Source organism: Podarcis tiliguerta (assembly GCF_965153285.1).
Source record: "Podarcis tiliguerta genome assembly, chromosome: 6".
NCBI lineage: Eukaryota > Metazoa > Chordata > Lepidosauria > Squamata > Lacertidae > Podarcis > Podarcis tiliguerta.
The window spans coordinates 51,234,705-51,253,278 of record NC_139539.1 but is presented as its reverse complement, the minus strand read 5'-3'; the positions used below and the strand labels follow the sequence as shown (position 1 = coordinate 51,253,278).

Below are 18,574 nucleotides of genomic sequence, written 5' to 3'. Positions count from 1 at the left end.
TTCCTAGCTGTTCTCACTGGAGGGGAGGGTTAACAAAGCGAAAGACGGAGCGGGAGATTCGAGATTTTTTAAAGCATGGATCATGAACCCACTGCTCCTGGACTGTTGGTTCACAAAAATGTTGCCATAAAAGAGAGTCTTCCACCATTCCTTTCCAGTATAATAAGTGTAATGGGAGATAATTGCAGGTTGCCCGTCACAACACATCACCTTGAAGTAGTAGTGTTGGAGTAATGCACATGCTCTTGAGTAAATCCTATAGAAGTTCTGTTCTCTTCGTCACTTATCACAGATGACCCCAGATCTTGGTAAGAGTTTTCGAGCAAAAACCAATAAGCCTCTGAATATGCTGTAAGAATCCAATTAAGAGCAATATTTTGGCAAAGCAAATTACATAGGCAGCCAAAGGTGGAATAGCCTTTTCAATCTGCATGCAAAAGGTACTGGGTTCAACAATGCCTGGCACAGCCAGCTGAAATGATAAGTTCAGCTGGTGATGAAAAGGCCCCATGTCTGAGATCTTGGAGATCTGCTGCAAGTCTCAGTAGACAACGCTGGGCTCGATGAGCCAGTTGTCTGGCTCAGTATAAGGCAGCTATCTGCATATTCCTATATGGAATGTCGGCAGGATTTTCGGTCCTTGGGGCACGAGGCAAAGTGCATCTGAAATATTGCAGTAGCACAACCTTCCCATTTCTCCGATGAAAATAGCAATGTCCTAAGGAAAAACAGTACATTCTGGGATCAAATCAGATGGCTTCTGTAAATCTGGGACTGTCCCTGGAAAATAGGGACACTTGGAGGGTCTGCCTTCCCTCTCTGGTGTCAGAGATTATGCAGTCTTGCAAGATACAGATTTACCTTCCTCCTCAGGATTAAAAGCTGTATGGGGCAAGTTGCTAGGGGAGAAATTAGAACCAAACCAAGCTTTTTACTTCTGTTTCAGCCAGTTTTATGGGGGGAAATCCTAAAACTGGTCCACAGCTGGTATTACATGCTCATGACCCCAGCTCATATACAGAAATAAAACAAAACCATCAATGGAGTGTAATGGAAAAATTGTCAGGAAAGAGGCACTTATTGCCACATTTGGTGGAGGTACGCAATGTTGGCAAAGTTTTGAGATGTAGATAAGCATTCTTACCAAAAATAAAATCGAGAGAATCAAGAGGGATTCTTGTCTGTGCCTTCTCCTGACGACTGCAGGGGATATTCTGAAATCCTCTCAGAAGGATTGATATTATTTATGCTGCTTCCTACGTGAGAAGATGTGACTAGTCTTACTATAGGTGTTAGGTATAAAAAACCTCTCGTTATTGCAGTATCTGAAAAGCTGACGCACCAGTTGACCATACTGCAAGGAACATCAAATCTGTTTGTACTTATTGTATTATAACTTATTTCCTACACTTTTTTTAACCCTGCTCACTTTTTTCTCACTCGCCCCCCCCCCCCTTTTGTCACTCTATCTTCTTATAAATGAAATTCTTCTAATTAAATATAAATAACAAAATGTTTTTTTTTGCGGTGTGGCAAGATTTCATTTTTATATAAACAGAGCAGACCAAAGCAACCATATTCCTATTCAATATAACTTTATTTGGGGGGGGGGGGAATGTGAATTTTTTGTTTTATTAAAGATTAGCCTTTATGTATACCTGCCATGCAGCCACTATGTTAAGACTGTGGTTAACATGTTTCATGCTATTTATATGTTATTGTTTACTATAGCATTAATAATTTTAAAAATAAATTGCCAGATGGCCATGCCACTAGCAACATTTGTTGTAAAAGTCTTGAGAGCAAGTTTCAACTCTTCTGCGGACGGATTATTAACAAACCAGCACCACTAGTCTGAAGCTTATTGATCTGACTCTAGTTCCCTACACAACCAGGGGTGCTGGTTAGAGATGAGAATTACAGATAGTTCTAGTTCATATATTCACACCTCAACTCATAATCCTCTTAGTGTGACAAAATCAGGTGAGACAAGAAGACCAGTCTAATGTTGCTGTTTAATTTGAATCTCTGGATCAAATTTAACATGGTAGCTTTAGGCAGATCACTCTCTGGTTCTGTATATGCTCCCATTTGCTCAGCTTACAGGATGCTCCCACCACTGGTTTGGGAACCAGTGTACACATAACTATTCTGTTGCGTCTTATGAAATACTGTGGTTTTCCCCAAGCCAGCTTCCAGCCAACCTAGCTGCATTTTAGGCCGGTAATGTGTATATAGCCTCCCTCAGCCTCTGCTTCCTGTGGGAGACCCAGACTCAAGTCGTGTGTTTTTATAACCTCTTAAATTTGTGCCCACAGTAGATTCTCTGTTTCAGATTTTTAAATTCCCCAAACCTCAATCATCTGCTACCTCCACGGTTTCTTTCAGCCTTATAGCCATTTGAGGAATGTCTCAATTTCTTATATAAAACCAGAATATCTGATTATCAGGAGGGTGTAGAACAGCAGAGTGTTTGGCACATAGGGGTGTGCAGATCTTTAGCCATATTAATACAGTAGGCAAACATAGATTAATTACAGCATCAGGAAATCAAATCACGGAAACATATATCATAAACATAACAGAAAATAAGTTGTTTCTAAAATGTTCTCTGCCCAGTTGAGTGCAGTTACATAATTGCTTGAGTTGGAAGAGTCCATTCCCCAAAGCCAAGTTCCATGGAAAATGTGCATTATCCCAAGTAAAAAAATGAGGAACAGGAACGTTTTCCTCAAGCAAGCATCAGAAAGGAGGCTTAACCAATCTGAATTTGAAATCTGAGCCACACAGGCACAAAGGCATAAAGGATTTAAGCACAGAAAATCCTTCAGGATTGAGCAAAAGGATCTTCTCGGTTCCCAACCCCCACTCACTGGACAGTAGCCAAGCAATATCTTATAAGACTACATAAGGCTGGGCTTGTGAAAAGTCCATCAGAGCAATGGAGAGCATGAATGTTATTATGCATCTCTGCCAGGGCAAGATTCTCCTGCAGGGTAACAAGCTGGTTCACATTTGGGTTGGAAATTCCAGGAAGCATAGAACCTGATGCCAATCTGGGCAGCCTGTCGAGTAATTTGGGAAATTCCTCACAGGAGCCCAGGACACTTAAAAGATTCGTAATGCAGCCTGCATCAAAATGGTGGGCGCCGAGTTTCCATGCAAAGTGTTAGGCCGTGCAAAGGTTATGGCAACACTTCACCTTCTGTGGTGCCACCAACCTGTGGGCAGTGCGACATGATTTGACTTTCTTGACTAAGTCATGTTAGGTTTCTAGTGCCATCTCCAGCTAGGGGTTGGCTAATTTGCTACTACTGAGATGAGCTGTTGGAAGGAGTTCTGCTAAGTCAGTAAGTTTAGCTGAAGTGTTAAAGACTCCTATATAGAAGTCCAGGCAGGCTCTACATTCACTACTGGTGGCACCTTGAGTTATTGTTTGTCATACCAGAAGCTGAAGGGCAGTGACACATACTGGAGCAACTCTGTTCATATCCACCAGAGGGAAGCATCATGCACATCTTTTTTCTGGCTCAAAAGCATAACAAACCTGTACCTTGGCATACCACCACACGAACAATAAGAGTGATTTATGCTACAAAGAGAAAAAAGTGTACATAGAGAAGACAATGCAGCTTCAATTTATTACACATTGAATCATTTTGTACAAAAGCTCTAGTACGGATATGCTGGTTCAAGGGACGTTTGCATATCTGCCTTTTAATTTAAGCTGAGAAAAGATGTGACATCCAAGATTGGCAGTGGCTACCATTTTATTAGCAAAGAGCTAAGTTGTGGGGAGGAAGGGGTCTTTTGTTGGTCCCCAATATGGTCCCAAGCCTTCACCACATCACATTGCAGATATACCCTTCATCCTCCCCCATAGGCATTTGGGGAGCTATAATAACCCAGATTTTCTGAGGCTGGAGCCAGTGCACTCCCCAGCCCCTAACCACATTCGTCTTTGATTTGATTCTCTCTTTGTCTGCCTGCTCTTAATTGCAGCTCTGTTTCCTGTAGTTCTGCTGCCTCCCACCCTCTCCCAACAGTCTTGTTTGATGGGCCCTTGGGTCAGAAGTCTTTCCCCACTGCCTCATTAGCGATGCATAGCCCAGCCCATTTCACATCCCAGCAGCCTCGTTAACGAGCTGCAGCACCACACCATCAAATCCTGCTCGCTAATTATTATCATCAGCCGTTCATGTTGCAGATGTGGTAGAGCCAGTGGTTGCTGAGTAAACTTTCCCAAGATCAGCTCTTTTTTTTTTAAGGAACAGGTGCCAGCAACCTAATGAGAGTAGCATACAGGCTACATTCAGAGGGCTGGAAGAAATTTGACAAATTTGTGCCAAGGCCCATCTGAAGAGACCCCATAGAAAGAAAGAGTTTCCTATCTCAAAAGTGGTGTCGTTCTCAATAACACATTAGTAGTCAGACAACAAGCTTTGGGCTGGAATCTTGCACAGGGAGGAAGTCCCATTGAAATTAGTGGGACTTATTTCTGTGTTTAATATTATGTTCTTGAACACACGGTATGCCAAGTCCACTGAGCAAATAGAGATGAATTTTATGTCTCCAGGACCATTTCTCTTCTCTGATCAAATGCTTACCACAATATCTGGCATGTTATTTCTAGAGTTGTGGATTCAGGCCGCATGTTGGGGAGGCGAGGATTCCCGCATTGCAGGGCGTTGGCTTAGATGACCCTCATGGCCCCTTCCATCTCTATGATTCTGTGAGAGGCTCTATGGAGAGCCAGTGTGGTGTAGTGGTTGAGAGCAGTAGATTCGTAATCTGGGGGAACCGGGTTCGCGTCCCCGCTCCTCCATATGCAGCTGCTGGGTGACCTTGGGCTAGTCACACTTCTCTGAAGTCTCTCAGCCCCACTCACCTCACAGAGTGTTTGTTGTGGGGGAGGAAGAGAAAGGAGATTGTTAGCCGTTTTGAGACTCCTCCTGGTAGTGATAAAGCAGGATATCAAATCCAAACTCTTCTTCTTCTTCTTCACACACCTTGCAAGGCAGGATAGGATGAGAGCTACAACCTGCGACTTGTTCAAGATGACAGAGGTTGCCAAGGAAAAAGCTGATCTTCAACGCTTTAAAGCAGGAGTGGCCAGCTGGCAGTGCAGGGACTAGATCCAGCTTGCTAAGCAACTGTATCTGGCCCTTAGCAGCCTCAGCACATTTTAATCAAGCTTGCGATAAATATTTCGCCCATCGTTTTGCTTGTAAGGAAAATGCATATGTTTACAATGTTGTGAGATACAGATGTTTCTCATTTCACTTTTACATCTCTTTGGGTTTTGTATATAATATTATCCTCATCCTGCCTGTGCATCTGGGCTCCATAACTCCATAAAAGTTGGGTTTTCCCCCTGCTAGCTGGCATGTCTTTTATTATAGAACCACTAGCACTAGCAAAGTGTCATGTTGTGCAGCAAAGTAGGATTCCCAGTCCTGGGCCACTGGATGGAATGACAGCACTCCACCCCCAGGACACAGAAGGTGGCTGTGCCTGCTTTAGATCAAGAATGACATTTTGGTCATTACACAAATAGCCAGGTGTATGTGTGTGAGAGAGAAATAGTGTGTGCAAAAGAGAGCACAAGATGTCGTACTACATTATAGATTAATACCAAGAAGTAACAACTGCAAAAAGAACTGTTACAGTTCACAGAGGCCATTGCTCTCAGAGCAAAACAGTTTTTAAAATTCTGTGTTGGTGGAATTTAAATCCACTTAATTCTATAGATCCAATTACCTGAGGCCATATGAGAAGATTCTGGTTGTCTGTCTGTCAATGTATCTACCACCCGTCTTTTACATACAGTGGTACCTCGGGTTACATACGCTTCAGGTTACATACTCCACTAACCCAGAAATAGTACTGCAGGTTAAGAACTTTGCTTCAGGATGAGAACAGAAATCGTGCTCCGGTGGCACGGCAGCAGCAGGAGGCCTCATTAGCTAAAGTGGTGCTTCAGGTTAAGAATAGTTTGAGGCTAAGAACAGACCTCCGGAACGAATTAAGTGCTTAACCTGAGGTATCACTGTATTTGCGTCCTAAAACATTGTAAGGTCTGTTTAGAAGTTCCCAGGGAAGACCAAAGAAGTGCCATCTGTTCCACTCCAGGGACAAACTTGGATGTTTCCCCATATCGTTGTCTCTAGACTTTGTCGCGTCTGTGGGTCCCAGGAGAAGAGACTTCCGTCTGCTATTTCATTTGGCTGTTCCCATGATTACAACAGGGCAACTGGATGGAGGAGCCAACTGCTGCTCCAGCAAGATAGAAACTACTAAAAGGATATCTAGGAATCTTGTAAGGCCAAAACAAATGACACGTATTTAGATTAACTAGCTCATATGTGCGGAAATCCACCAAAGGCTATATCACAAACTGATCAATGACTAAAAGAGTAGTATGTATCTGCTCTTTGCAACAGCATCTACCAATAAAATATTGATTGGTAAGCAAAATACATCAATCGGTTAGCAGAATTTCTAGTCTGTAGGCTTGTGCACGTAATCTTGAAAACATAATGGTGGCTATATGTGCTGGATATTCCTAAACCAAACAGAAAGCCATAAAAAGAATGCAATCAGCTTTCAGTTTCTAAGGCCATTTCCTGATTTTGAGAGGTAGGACCTGGTTTGCTTTCTTGTTTGTTTTTACTTCAGGTTTGATGTTTCCCAAAGGAAAATACCACAGGAGTGCAAAATATGCACCAATTGTATATTAGCATGCACTACCAAGTACATCAACGCAAGAAGTGTGTGTACTAGGGGAGCTTTTCAGATTACAATAGGAGTGAATAAATCAGGATGTAGGTACACCAATCACCCTTGACATATGAGAATTAATGGCATAATCTATCCCCCTACCCCCTGGCTGACTTTTACTGAGCCACTGTTGCACCTGAAACCTGAGTGCTCATGACTGCCGCACCAGAAGGCAGAGGGTCAGGACATGCAGCAGCCTCACAACCTATTGGGTTTTAAGTGTGTGTATATATTGGGTTGGATTGGCACTTTGCTTCCCACTACTTGAAGGGCTCCAACTGGCAGAATGGGAGAGGAGGCAAATTTTCATCAATTCCCCTTCCCCCTGCAGCTGTCTATGCCCCCTGAAAATCTGCTCTGGTGGGCTGGGGGGGGCATTTGAAAACAAGATGGGGGGTATTGGGGGGCTGCAGGAGGAAGGGGAATTGCTTTCCTCACCACTGCCTTTCCACCGGCAGATGTATCCTAAGTATATTTTCACTCAAGTGATGCCAGCTGTAGCAAACTCACGATCCAGCCCCACTGTCTGATAGCACTTATCCCAATATGTATGTGTGCAAATAAAACTGGAACTTTCCCATGGCAGATGCCAACAATGAGCAAGGTGCCTTCTAAACCTGAAATAAACTAGCCAGATGCTGTTCGGCCAAGATGGACTCTGCATTCTAGAGGTTTCTCCAGGAAAATGCCAGCAGGGAGCTGTGGAAGCAAAACCTGTGTGCAATATGGAGACAGGAATGGAGAGTTGAGATTGTGAGTGAAGACAGAAGTTACCTGTCTTGAATTTTTACCTGTATATAAAAGCTGTCTTCTTTTCTCCTGTCTTTTTTCTTCAGAAACTCAGAGCCCAGAGGAGTGTGGTCAACAGATAAAATTGATCCTAGAATCTCCCCGTCTCCCTCAATGGCACAGACTCCTTCTGCAACACCTGACCAGGCATTTCTGTAAACTGTGCCAGAATGGCAGCAAGAATCACTTCACACCCAGGATGCTTGGAGAGGCCTTTAGTGACGTGCTTTTTAAACCATCCCCATCAAGGTGAAACTGCTGGACTATTTAACCAGAAGCATCTTCATTTGCTCCTCCTCATCCCTCACGTTACTAATCCGGAACTCAAGTTAAAAATAAGATTTGGTTCCTGCCCACTAGCAAGAAGAGTTCCATTTGCACCTGAATTTCAGAAATGCCCCAACTGGTTGAAGCCAATTATATTTCAGCTGGAGAAGTTTCCAAGAATCCAAGAGAAAGGGCTTTAGACAATGGCTTTCAGTGGACCATCATACATATAACTGCTGCCTTGAATATTTGGCAGAAAGATGGCATATCAGTGAAGTTAATAAATACATACATATAAACAAAGACAAAGAAAGAAATGTAAACCAATAAGGAATCATAATGTAATGAAGGCAAGCCTAAAACTGCGGCAGCTATTCAAGTAACTTTTAAACCAGGCACTGAAATTGGGAGCAGCACTCGTAGACCATAAATCTTTGTTTCCCATGAAGCTCTTGCAATGCAAGGACCCAGGTTGCACAGATTCTTGGATTGGCATGTCCAAGGGATCATTCCAAACCTCTGCCCTTCAGCAGTGGGGCTTAATGGAGCAACATAGCCACCACCAAATCCACAGCCCCACTGCTCATGCCAGCTAAGGTAGAAGGTGAAGACAGGCAAAGTAGCCTCCTCACTTGGTCATCTGCCAACCTGCCTCAGTGAAGAGGTCTGGATCAAGTCCATTGTAGTCACATGATCCTGTTTCCATCCCGTGATCCCAGTGCCTGCTCACCTTTTCCACTAAGCACCCTGGTTCTTTTGGTTCTGCTCACTGTTACTGGCAGTGGCCTGGGTGGGTGCATTGGGGTACTCATCACTGGCAGGGCTGGATAGGTAAACACCTCCACCTCATCCAAACTGCTTGCAGCATGGCGGATTATGGGTTTGGATTTCTCTGACTGGTCTCAGTGTCTGATTCCCTCTTCTATCGCAGGCAAACTGAGCAAGCAGAAGCCGTGACTAACATTGTACTAAGTTCTTTGTCCTTGTTTTCCTAGCATGGAACTGAATCCAGAGCATCATGTGAAGATTATTGAGGCTCTTATCATCGCTGGTGGAGTGTCAGAGATCCAGGCAGCACCAGGTAGGAATTCATTGAATGTACTGGCTTACGAAACATTATGGAATGAGATCAGGTTGACTGTATTGTGTGGCTAATAATATGCTGAATCTGAAAACTGGTCTTTGCTACAAGGCTATCTGTGCGATGCATTTGATTCATTGTGGTCCTAAGGACTGGATTTGGGGCACATGAAATTGGCCCTGAGCCTTTATGGAGAAAGTCTGGAGTGTACATTCCTTTTGATGTGAAGAGTTTCCTTGTGTTTCACTAGCTTCATGTATTGTGTTCAGCTGGGTTAGGTTAGAGTGCTTTTATTTCAGTTTGTACATATGGAATGTATGTGACCAAAATTAGTGGTATTTGTGAGCAGACCTATTCTACAATTGTGACAGAGAATGGTGAGGGAAGTGAGTGACTGTCCCTTAGCAGTATGATACTTTCTGGAAGCTTTGCACCAACTGTTATCTGCTGGAGGTTCAGCACTTCGGTACTAAATTGGAAGCAAAGTAACTTCTTAGAGAGCCTCCAGGAATAACAAGATACTTGTCCCTTCAAAGCTTGATGTGCTAGATGTGCTACAGCTTCAGTGCTGATGTCAGACTGATTTTCTTTTCTGTTGTAGGACGTATAGGGAACTAACACCTTATCCCATCTATGTGCATGTAATGCAGAGTGCAGACATTCGTATAGTCCTGCACCAAATCTTTGCTGTGAAAATATTCTCTGGGAAGTCCTGCTAGTCACTATCTTCACAACTTTTCAAAACTTGTTTGCAGGTCTGATCAGCAGCATTTTCATTTCCATTATTTTTCCGACCATGTTTTTCTTGTAGGATTACATGGCCAGGGTGATGACGCCATGTATGCAATCAGGTTTGTCTATGTGGCAATATCACAAGGTCAGTTCAGAGTAAAGGCAGTGCTTTATGCCCTCACTCTGAATTAGCCCCAGGACAACGCCATCAGATTTGGCTGTGCAGCATCATAACATCATTTCATTGAACATAATTATTTCCATTTCTTTGTGATAATGTAGGCAGAAAGAACAATCACATTTAGCTAAGTGATGAAGTTGCAAAGTCAGTTCAGTGTAAGGGCATAACACATTGCCGTTGAGTGGAATGTGTACTGAGTAGGGAACCATTCTGCAAACATTTTCACCCTTGTGTGGAGTCCCCTCCCAAAGAATTCTGAAATGGGTATGCATTTCACAGGGGAAGAAAAATGTTCACCTCTCTTCTCAACACACACATCCATTTCAGTTTAGCTCTAACAAAATACACTCCAAAATCTTTTAAAAACTAAGGATAGACATGTTTAGATACAGTGGGTGGGAACCACATAACAAACTTCTTCAGCGGAAGGCCTGCACAAAGGCTTCCAAATGTGCAAATGTCCTTCCCCTGCTTGCATCTATGCCCCCAACAACTGACTCTGCAGGGGTTGGGAGAACCCCCATAACAGCATGCGGGGCGGGGGGGAGAGAGATGGGATTGTTCCATTTGGCAATCTGGTATGCATGTGCAGGTATAATGTTTGCAATAGCATGATGTTGAATTCCACCCAGTAATCTGGAGAAAATTATGCTGGGTATAGTCAGCTAAGTTTTACTCATGTTGGACCCATTTAAAATAATACACCTGACTTAGTAATTAATTTCTGTGGATCTACTCTGAGTAAAACTTACTTGAATATCACCCTCTGAGATGAACTACCACATTGCAAACTGGCTGTGCCAATATATTGCGGTTTCAGGTGAACCAAAATAGCCTTGGGGAGTTTCCCACTTGTTTTTGTTAATGGGCAGTGGAAGGGGAACCCACCATTTTCTTCTGACATCTGCATTAAAATTTTGTCTATTATTTGACTGAGTCTTTGATACTGGAAAGGAATTTAGAAAAAAAAAAACCAAAGATTCTTTTATTAAGCTTATAGGGGATTGTTCATTCCCTGTGGTAGATCATACATGTAAATGCAGACAAGGTAGAGAATAAGCTAGACACACAGGTCTTGGAAGAAGCATAAATGAGCTCTGAGTGGGGCTCAGCTGGATTTGGGAGCTTTTCCAATCTTAGCTAGACAAACTCAAGAATGGCACAATTCCCTTGCTCCCAAGTTACCAGCCTCTGCAGCCACAGCAGGAGCTGTGATTCTCCAGCAGATTGACTTCACCCCTAGAGGTGCACTCCATTGTCTCTCAAGGCAGATGGATTTTTATTTTTTATTTTACTATTGAAGCAATCCCCAAGTTGTGCCCTATGGGCTGACTCAAGGACTGTAGTTGCCTAAAGTTTAGACTGTGCTTTTGTATAGCACAGTCTGCATTGCAATTTGTGTTCCAGACATGGGGGAAATATATTTATTTGATTTGTTAACTGTCTGATGAAAATCTCTCCCCCGTCAGATTGTGAAACCAAAATGGAAATGCATGGAAAATTATTGTTTCAACTATTAATGTAATGATCTGTAGCAGCACGTGAGTCTGTTGTGTCTCTACCGGCTGTTGTCAACAGTAGACCCCTATTGGGAGGAAGGGAGGAAGACTCTTTTTTTCACACCAGAGTGACACCTGCCCTACAGCCTTCAGGTCAGAGGTTCACTGAAGTCCCCTGAGGCGGACCAGTTAAGACACTATTATGTGGCTTTGCTAAAGCTCCTCTCACAGGCTTGCTTCTGATAATCACAGAAGAAGGAAACAGAGGAACCCTAGGGAATTCACCACCCAACTGTCAGTTCTATGGTCACTTTCATGGCCCTGGTGCCTTCCGTCTTTCTGGCAAAAAGGTGTTCACCCTGCCTGGGGCAGGAATGGAAGATCCAAGTTTGTCTCGCCTCCTTGTCTTTGTCCATGGTTGTTAGTTTGATCGGCAGCACAGCTGGCAGCTGGGGACGGTTTAATTGCTCTTCAGGGAATCGCTGAGGTGATGTTACAGGAACGCCTTTGGTGAGGGTTGACTTTGGGAAGAGTCCAGCACACGGAAGGGAAGGGGAAGGGAAGTTGTGTTTGCTGTATTTTCCAACTCACTGTTTGCTCACATGAAGTTTATTGGCAGAAGCGATGGCTCCTGATCCTGTTTGCATTTATCATCTGACCAGCTAGGTTCAGCAAGGTTATGAAGAGGTAATTCTTGAGGCATATGACGGGACTGAGGTCTTTCCTCATGACTACTCCATATCCTGAAGCCCTATTGATTCACTGTCTTGCTAGAGAAGACATTTATCAATAGAGTTATAACTTTCAGATGTACCAAATAAACTTGCTTAACCTATGAATTTCTGATGAGTGGTTTTTCCCCACATGCAGAGATTGTTTCCATTTGCTTAAAGATGGGAATTTAGCTAGACTAAACCATCCTGTTTGATGGTTTCTCAGTCCAGCAGGGATTAATTACCAACACTGGTGACTTCTGTGTAGCTAAATAACAACAAACTAACTACTGGTAGTATTTAGTTGAGGCGATGGTGCCTATCAGAGGCATATCCTTCTTTGTTCTGCTTGTGTCTCAGTACTATTAACCTGTTGTAGCAGAAAAGAATGCAATCAATATTTTGTCATTTGGGGGCTGAAGGAGCTTGCACTGTGGGCAGGCCGTCAGATCAACAGTAGGTGTAATATTTGCTGCTAGAAACTTTGTGAAGTGACGCCACAGGAGACTGAAGTGTGGAACTAGGCTGCCTCCTGTGATGGCAGAATTCAAGAAGCACAACTAGGCCTAATGTAAAGCATGAGCTTGGCTACCACTATGGCGTATTTGTTCCCTAGGTGAACTGAAGAGTTTTTCATTTCCTTTGTGTATTTAAAATGTGGCTTTTCCAGTAAAACAATCTGCAAAGTATGCTCAGGAATGCTCTGAAAAATTCTGGGACACACGCTCATCCTAGATAGGGACCTTCTTGCCTTGCTTTCAATCCTGCCCTGCCAAGAGTAGCTAAAATTTATGAGCCATTCCATCTACTTCCAGATGTTTTTAGTAGATTCTCTGCAATGCCACTGAAGACTAACAGCACAACGCTACTCATGTCTACTCAAACAAGTCTCACTGAGTTTGGCTTACCCCCAGATAAGTGGATATAGGTTTGTATCAATAGGATGTACTTTTGAGTAGAAATGGATAGGATTGTACTGTAAATTAAGTAGAAGTCAGCATGGACCGATGGTAAGTTATTAGCGTAAGCAAGACTTGAATCAGAGATGCTTGTCCAGTTTAACCAATTGAGTTTAGACATTTGTTTGCATGAGGTTATACAAAAGTTTATTAATGCGATATGCAAATTGACCTGGGGGGGTTATTTTTAGGTTCGATCTTCACTTATTTAAGAGTTCCTTTCAGCTTTCCTGCTACACTGACATGTTTCACTTTGGACATGTACATCTTGATTAGAATTGGCTTTTTATAGCTGTTAGACTCATCCTTCTGTGACAAAGAAAAAACTTTGGACGTTGACTTTCTGTTGCTAAAGATACAGCTTATGCTTATATTAACAGTAAATGCATCCAGAAATGACCACAAGTATGTACTTTCAAAATCATTCAGGCCAAATCCCTGCTTCAAGTTGCTGGCTCACATTGCTTATAATATATTTGGTTGTCTTTTTCTTCTATAACTCTTGTGTTAAGAGAACATTCAAGATCTCTTTTAAAAGTTTGAAGCTAAGGAATTAGCAGGTTGATTCATATTAATATCTGAAATTAAGTTCTGATCTATCTCTCTCGTTACCTCCTCCTTGTCTCAGTCTCCATTTTTCTCAAGCCAACTTCTACTTCAGCTATTTTCCCTTAGTTTCCTCTTCCTGCATCAAGTCAGGAACAAGAAGAGCCTGAAAAGTCGTGTCTACTGTGGTCAAAATAAAATAAAGCAGTCCAGGATTATGCACAGTCCAAAAGGCAGAACTGTTGAATAGCGGTCCAGAGAATAGGCAGCGCAGAAGAGTAGACAGCGTAGGTCAGTCAAGAGGTGGAGCAAGGCAGGTTAGCCAAAAGTCTGGTAGCTGAAAGGCATACATCATGGGTAGGCAAGCTAAGGCCCAGGGGCTGGATCAGGCCCAATCGTCTTCTGAATCCGGCCCACGGACGGTCTGGGAATCAGTGTGCTTTTACATGAGTAGAATATGTCCTTTTAAAATGCATCTCTGGGTTATTTGTGGGGCGTAGGAATTCGTTCATTTCCCCCACCTAAAAAATAATAATAGTCTGGCCCACCACAAGGTCTGAGGGACAGTGGACCGGCCTCCTGCTGAAAAAGTTTGCTGACCCCTGGCATACATTGTTTTAGTAGCTACGAGACCTCAGCTAAGAATTGATGTAGTTTCTGCCCAGAATCAGATGCAAGCACTTAGTCCTGCTCTTGAGCAGTGTTAGAAACTGAGATATGAAAGCTAGGAGCTAAATGGCACCTTAAACCTAGGTTATGGGTGCAACAACGGTATGTCTAGGCACACTTTTTTTTCCATACGAAGCTGAAAATGAATGAATTGCAGCTAAAATATAATGTTTATTTTTCACATGGTCTAGTCCTTCCCCTGCAACCCCCCCTAACATTCTTTAGAAGGTCTCTTCTCCAGTCTTCAGAGAGTGGCTGGAAGTGGGGAGGCAGAAAAGGGTCCTCCTTTCCTTCCACTCTGTAGTTTTAATCTGAAATCTTAGATGCAGGACTGCGCCCAGACCTCAGAAACTGCTTGTGCTAATGAAATTCCCTGTCACAAAATGCGCCTAGAACAATGGGAGTTTCCAACACTGCTCTTGAAGAGGCCTTTACTCCCCAGGAGCCTCAACTTGTGAGCTGCTCTGTTCCTATGGGATCAGGTACATGCTCCTTTGCTGAGTGGCTGTCTGAACCTGGACTTTCTGGCATCTAAACTCTCTGGGGCTGGGAAGCCATTTGGTTCCCCTCTCTGTTTCGAAAGCAGGCTTTGTTGCATGACACCTTTCCAGTCAACAGTCTTGCATGTCCCATCCAGAATTAACAAGCACTGATTATTTATCTTCCCGTGGATGCAGGTTAGACATACGACACCCAAGCATGCTATGGCAATGTGGAAAAGATTATCACAACTGTGCTAACCAAGTGCATCCGACATCTTCCCCATATTTTCATACTTCAGAACAAAACTGGATTTGTTGGTGCCAAGGAAAAAAGTGTGCTATGCATTCTTTCCCAGGGAACACCCCACCAGGTCCATTATTACATTTTAAAAATCAATTTCCTGCCCCTCCTTTTTTGTCCATAAGTAGACATCTCAAAAGTGGCCCCTCATAACAAATTGCAATAAAGAACCATCTACTGCCAAAGTGTGGTGAAAGAATATCTCTTTGCTGATGCCAGTCCCAGCGCACATTTATGATAGGGCAAGTATAGCACTAAAAGTAAAGTACAGTTTGCTAATTGCCTTCAGAGGCCCAGAGTTGTTCTCTCTCTCTCTCCCTCCCTCCCTCCCTCCCTCCCCTCTTAGTCATCCTATAGCCATGCAATATCCACATGTGTTTCTTCTGGTAAATCCTCATAAATCAACCTTCCCAGCCTCTATCTCACATTTATTGCTCTACTCAGAGCTCTCCCCAATCAATTAAGCAAAGTTGGTATGCATCTTTTCTCTCTGGTTCAGCCATGTGTTAGGAAATCACAGGTCCCCCTCTCCTCTTTTTTTTACTACAGGTTGGTATATGATTAAGCTTCAAATCAGGTTGAGAGGCATTGCCATATTCTCCACTATAAACCTCTCAGATTAATAAATTTGCTTATAAGAGATGTTGAGGAAACAAGGATAAAGGGTCATGTAAAATGGAAGAACTGGAGGAGAAAGTCCATTTATTTCCTACGGAAGGTTATTTGCACAAAACTTCAGTGGAAATGTAAATTGAAATGAAATCTCATTGCAAGTGAGATAGGCATTTCTCTGGGTGGGTAATCACAGGGGCAAGTCAGTCAATTTGTATTCACTTTGATAAGATTCTGCACTTTTAGGAAGTTGTTATGCCAAGTCAAATCATTGGTCCATCTCAGTATTGTCTGAGCTGACCATCAGCAGTCTCCTAGGATTTGCCCGGAACTGATTGAACCTGAGAACAGCTGCATTGAAAGCATGCGCTCTTCCACTGAGTTGTGGTCCTTTTGAAGAATCCTGTGTCAATAATCTGCATTTATAAAATGCAGATATGTTCTTTGTTCATCCAGGCCTTAGGCTACCTCCCTGCTGAGGAACACATCTTAAACTTGCTCCTGCGAATGGATGGGCCATTTAAATATGAAAACTTAACTCATTCCAATGTTTCAGGTTATGAGTTTGGGAAATGTTGATTAACTCCCCATTTCTCAGCATGTACACACACGTGTGTGTGTGTGTGTGTGTGTGTGTGTGTGTTTATACCCAGCAAGTCAAGAGAGGTATGGGCTACCTGGGTTCATAGGGATGATGCTGGCATTGCTGCTGACTGACTGTGTGACCTTAGCTTGCCATTTTAACCTTCTGTATGTCTAAATTATTTCCATCACACCTTAGTGGTGTGAGGTTTCACTCCATAATTCTAAAGTTCTTTGGAGACCATGCTTGGCCATAGAAGTGCTATATAAAGCTTCTGGTGTTAATATTAGTCTGAGAAGTGGATGCCCTAACCACTTTGCCATATCCTGTCCTATTCCCCACATACACCCTTGTCCCACATTCAGTCTTGCCTTGTAATTACACCTATATAAAATAGCTATAAATGCCTGCAATAACAGAGACCTCTGTGCAAATAACCATATAAATAGGAGTCAGTAGTTGATACCAGGGGAAAAGAGAACATGACCTTGCTTTGACACAAGAGTAAAATAGTCTTCTTGCTTAGTTTTTGTATCCCCTTTCAGAAGGCAGGAAGAGAAGCATTATTCTGTGTTCATATTGCTGACGTGTCTACTGCTTCTGGCTGTGTGCATTCACATAAACAGATAAAAGTCAGTAGTAGTGCAGCTCAACCTTGAATACAGTTTGTGGCCATGACCAAGTGGCTGCTCTTCAGCCTCAGAGCACTAGCTGTAAAATGGCGAGTCTAATGATCTGCCATTTGTCACAGGGCTGTATGTATGTGGGAAGGAAGAATGAGGTGAGGAGTGCAAAAAAACGGGAGAGGCCATAACTCAGTGGCAGAGGTCATGACTTCTTCCTGTATTCTTCCTTTATGGCCCAGTCTTTACTAGAAATAGAAGGATCTGACAATTTTTGTTCTCTCAGGCTCTCTTTTTTCCAATCTTAAATTCAGTTCTCCACATTTAAGCAGCCATTTGCAAATTTTTAAACAAAGAAGGAAATCCTCATGAAACTTCTTCAGCAGTATAGTGTGTATTTTGTATCCAGTTCTGACTAATGTACACATTTTTGCAAGCCATTTCTCCTAATATAACCCATTTTTGCTTGTTATTTTCACGAATGTATTTGTCTTTATGCAAACTTTAACCTAATGTACGCAGAACTGCCCCACAGAATTCAGATAAGTGTGAGTTTCAAAGGATGGCTGTGTTTTGTTCTCGTATTTACTTTAAATGCGAAATGAATCAAATTCCTTGACCATTCCTAGTCCTTACAATTAAGAGGGTTATCACATAGGTCATTTACCTGGGAGATAACAGCAGCCCAGTGCTAGAACATATGTTTTGCACACTGGAGATACCAGGGTCATCAGTGCTTGGCACCTTCATCTCAAAAGTGGCAGGTAATGGGACCCTGAAGCGCTGCTGCAAACTGGAATAGACAGTATTGGGCTGGAGAAACAAATAGTCTGATTTGGTATAAGGTGGCTTCCTGAGTGTGCTAACGCTATGTAAGTAATAAACAAGAATTTTCTGCCTATTCCCATCTTAAATCATTTATGGACCATTTGTACAATCACACTGATGTGCTGGCAATCCCGGCCTGGCTGATCTGTGCCAGTTACTTTGCAAGAAGAACCTTTCAGAATACAACCCACATCTATGGTGCCAGCACGCAATCCACACCCAGCAGCTATCGCGACAGGTGGAGGGGCAGTGGGCACATCGTGGGGCAGCCACATGACTGCTTCACCCCACGTGCTCTGCATGGAAATGCTCAGCTCCTGTTTTCAACATGCTGGGTATGGAGATATGGATTTGATGCTATGACCAAAAAAGTGGGGTCACGTGCCAGCATGCTGGATTAAGGGTGGCTGCATGTAAGGGAGTGGCCCAACTCCTGCTTACTCCATTTCCAGTGCTGGGGCAGGAGGAGAAGTGAGTCTGTGTGGAAGAATGGATAGAAATACCAGCTTATGTAAATGTGGATGACATCATCCCTTCTCCATTCTCCTGGTGCTATTTATAGCTACTTTAATTTACTCCCCTTTGCTTTATTATCTTTCCACAAGCTCTTTATCCCCAGCATTTAGCATCTCAATTGGCAAGCAGCAGCCAGCTGCATGATACAGCAGGATGCTTTTTCTCCTGATGTAGCACAGCCTGCCTGTGTGGTGCAAACAGGGAGGAAGATGAGGGAGAAGGAGGAAGGAAAGCTTGCCTCCTCCTCTCCCTGTGTATTCCTTAGTGGGGAGTATGTTCTGTTGGGTCCTGGGATGGGGTGGAGTTTGAGACCCTGTCATAGTAATCAGGGGTTGGGCAACTCCCTGGCCAAGGGAGCAACTGTTTGGCACAGCAGGAGCTGGAAGCAAAATGAGCAGGTCTAGATTAACGGG

At 43.1% G+C, this 18,574-nt stretch overlaps 1 protein-coding gene across 3 annotated transcripts in view; it reads left to right on the top strand.

The window, feature by feature from the left end:
• Positions 1-18,574, top strand: part of LOC310680796 (phosphatidylinositol 3-kinase regulatory subunit gamma) — a 237,361-nt gene that overhangs the window by 77,842 nt on the left and 140,945 nt on the right. For all 3 annotated transcript variants that reach the window (XM_083447788.1, XM_083447786.1, XM_083447787.1), the window contains 2 exons: positions 7,617-7,818; positions 8,832-8,917. In XM_083447788.1, coding sequence (XP_083303914.1) covers positions 7,617-7,818; positions 8,832-8,917 — 288 coding nt within the window. The remainder of the gene's footprint in view (positions 1-7,616; positions 7,819-8,831; positions 8,918-18,574) is intronic.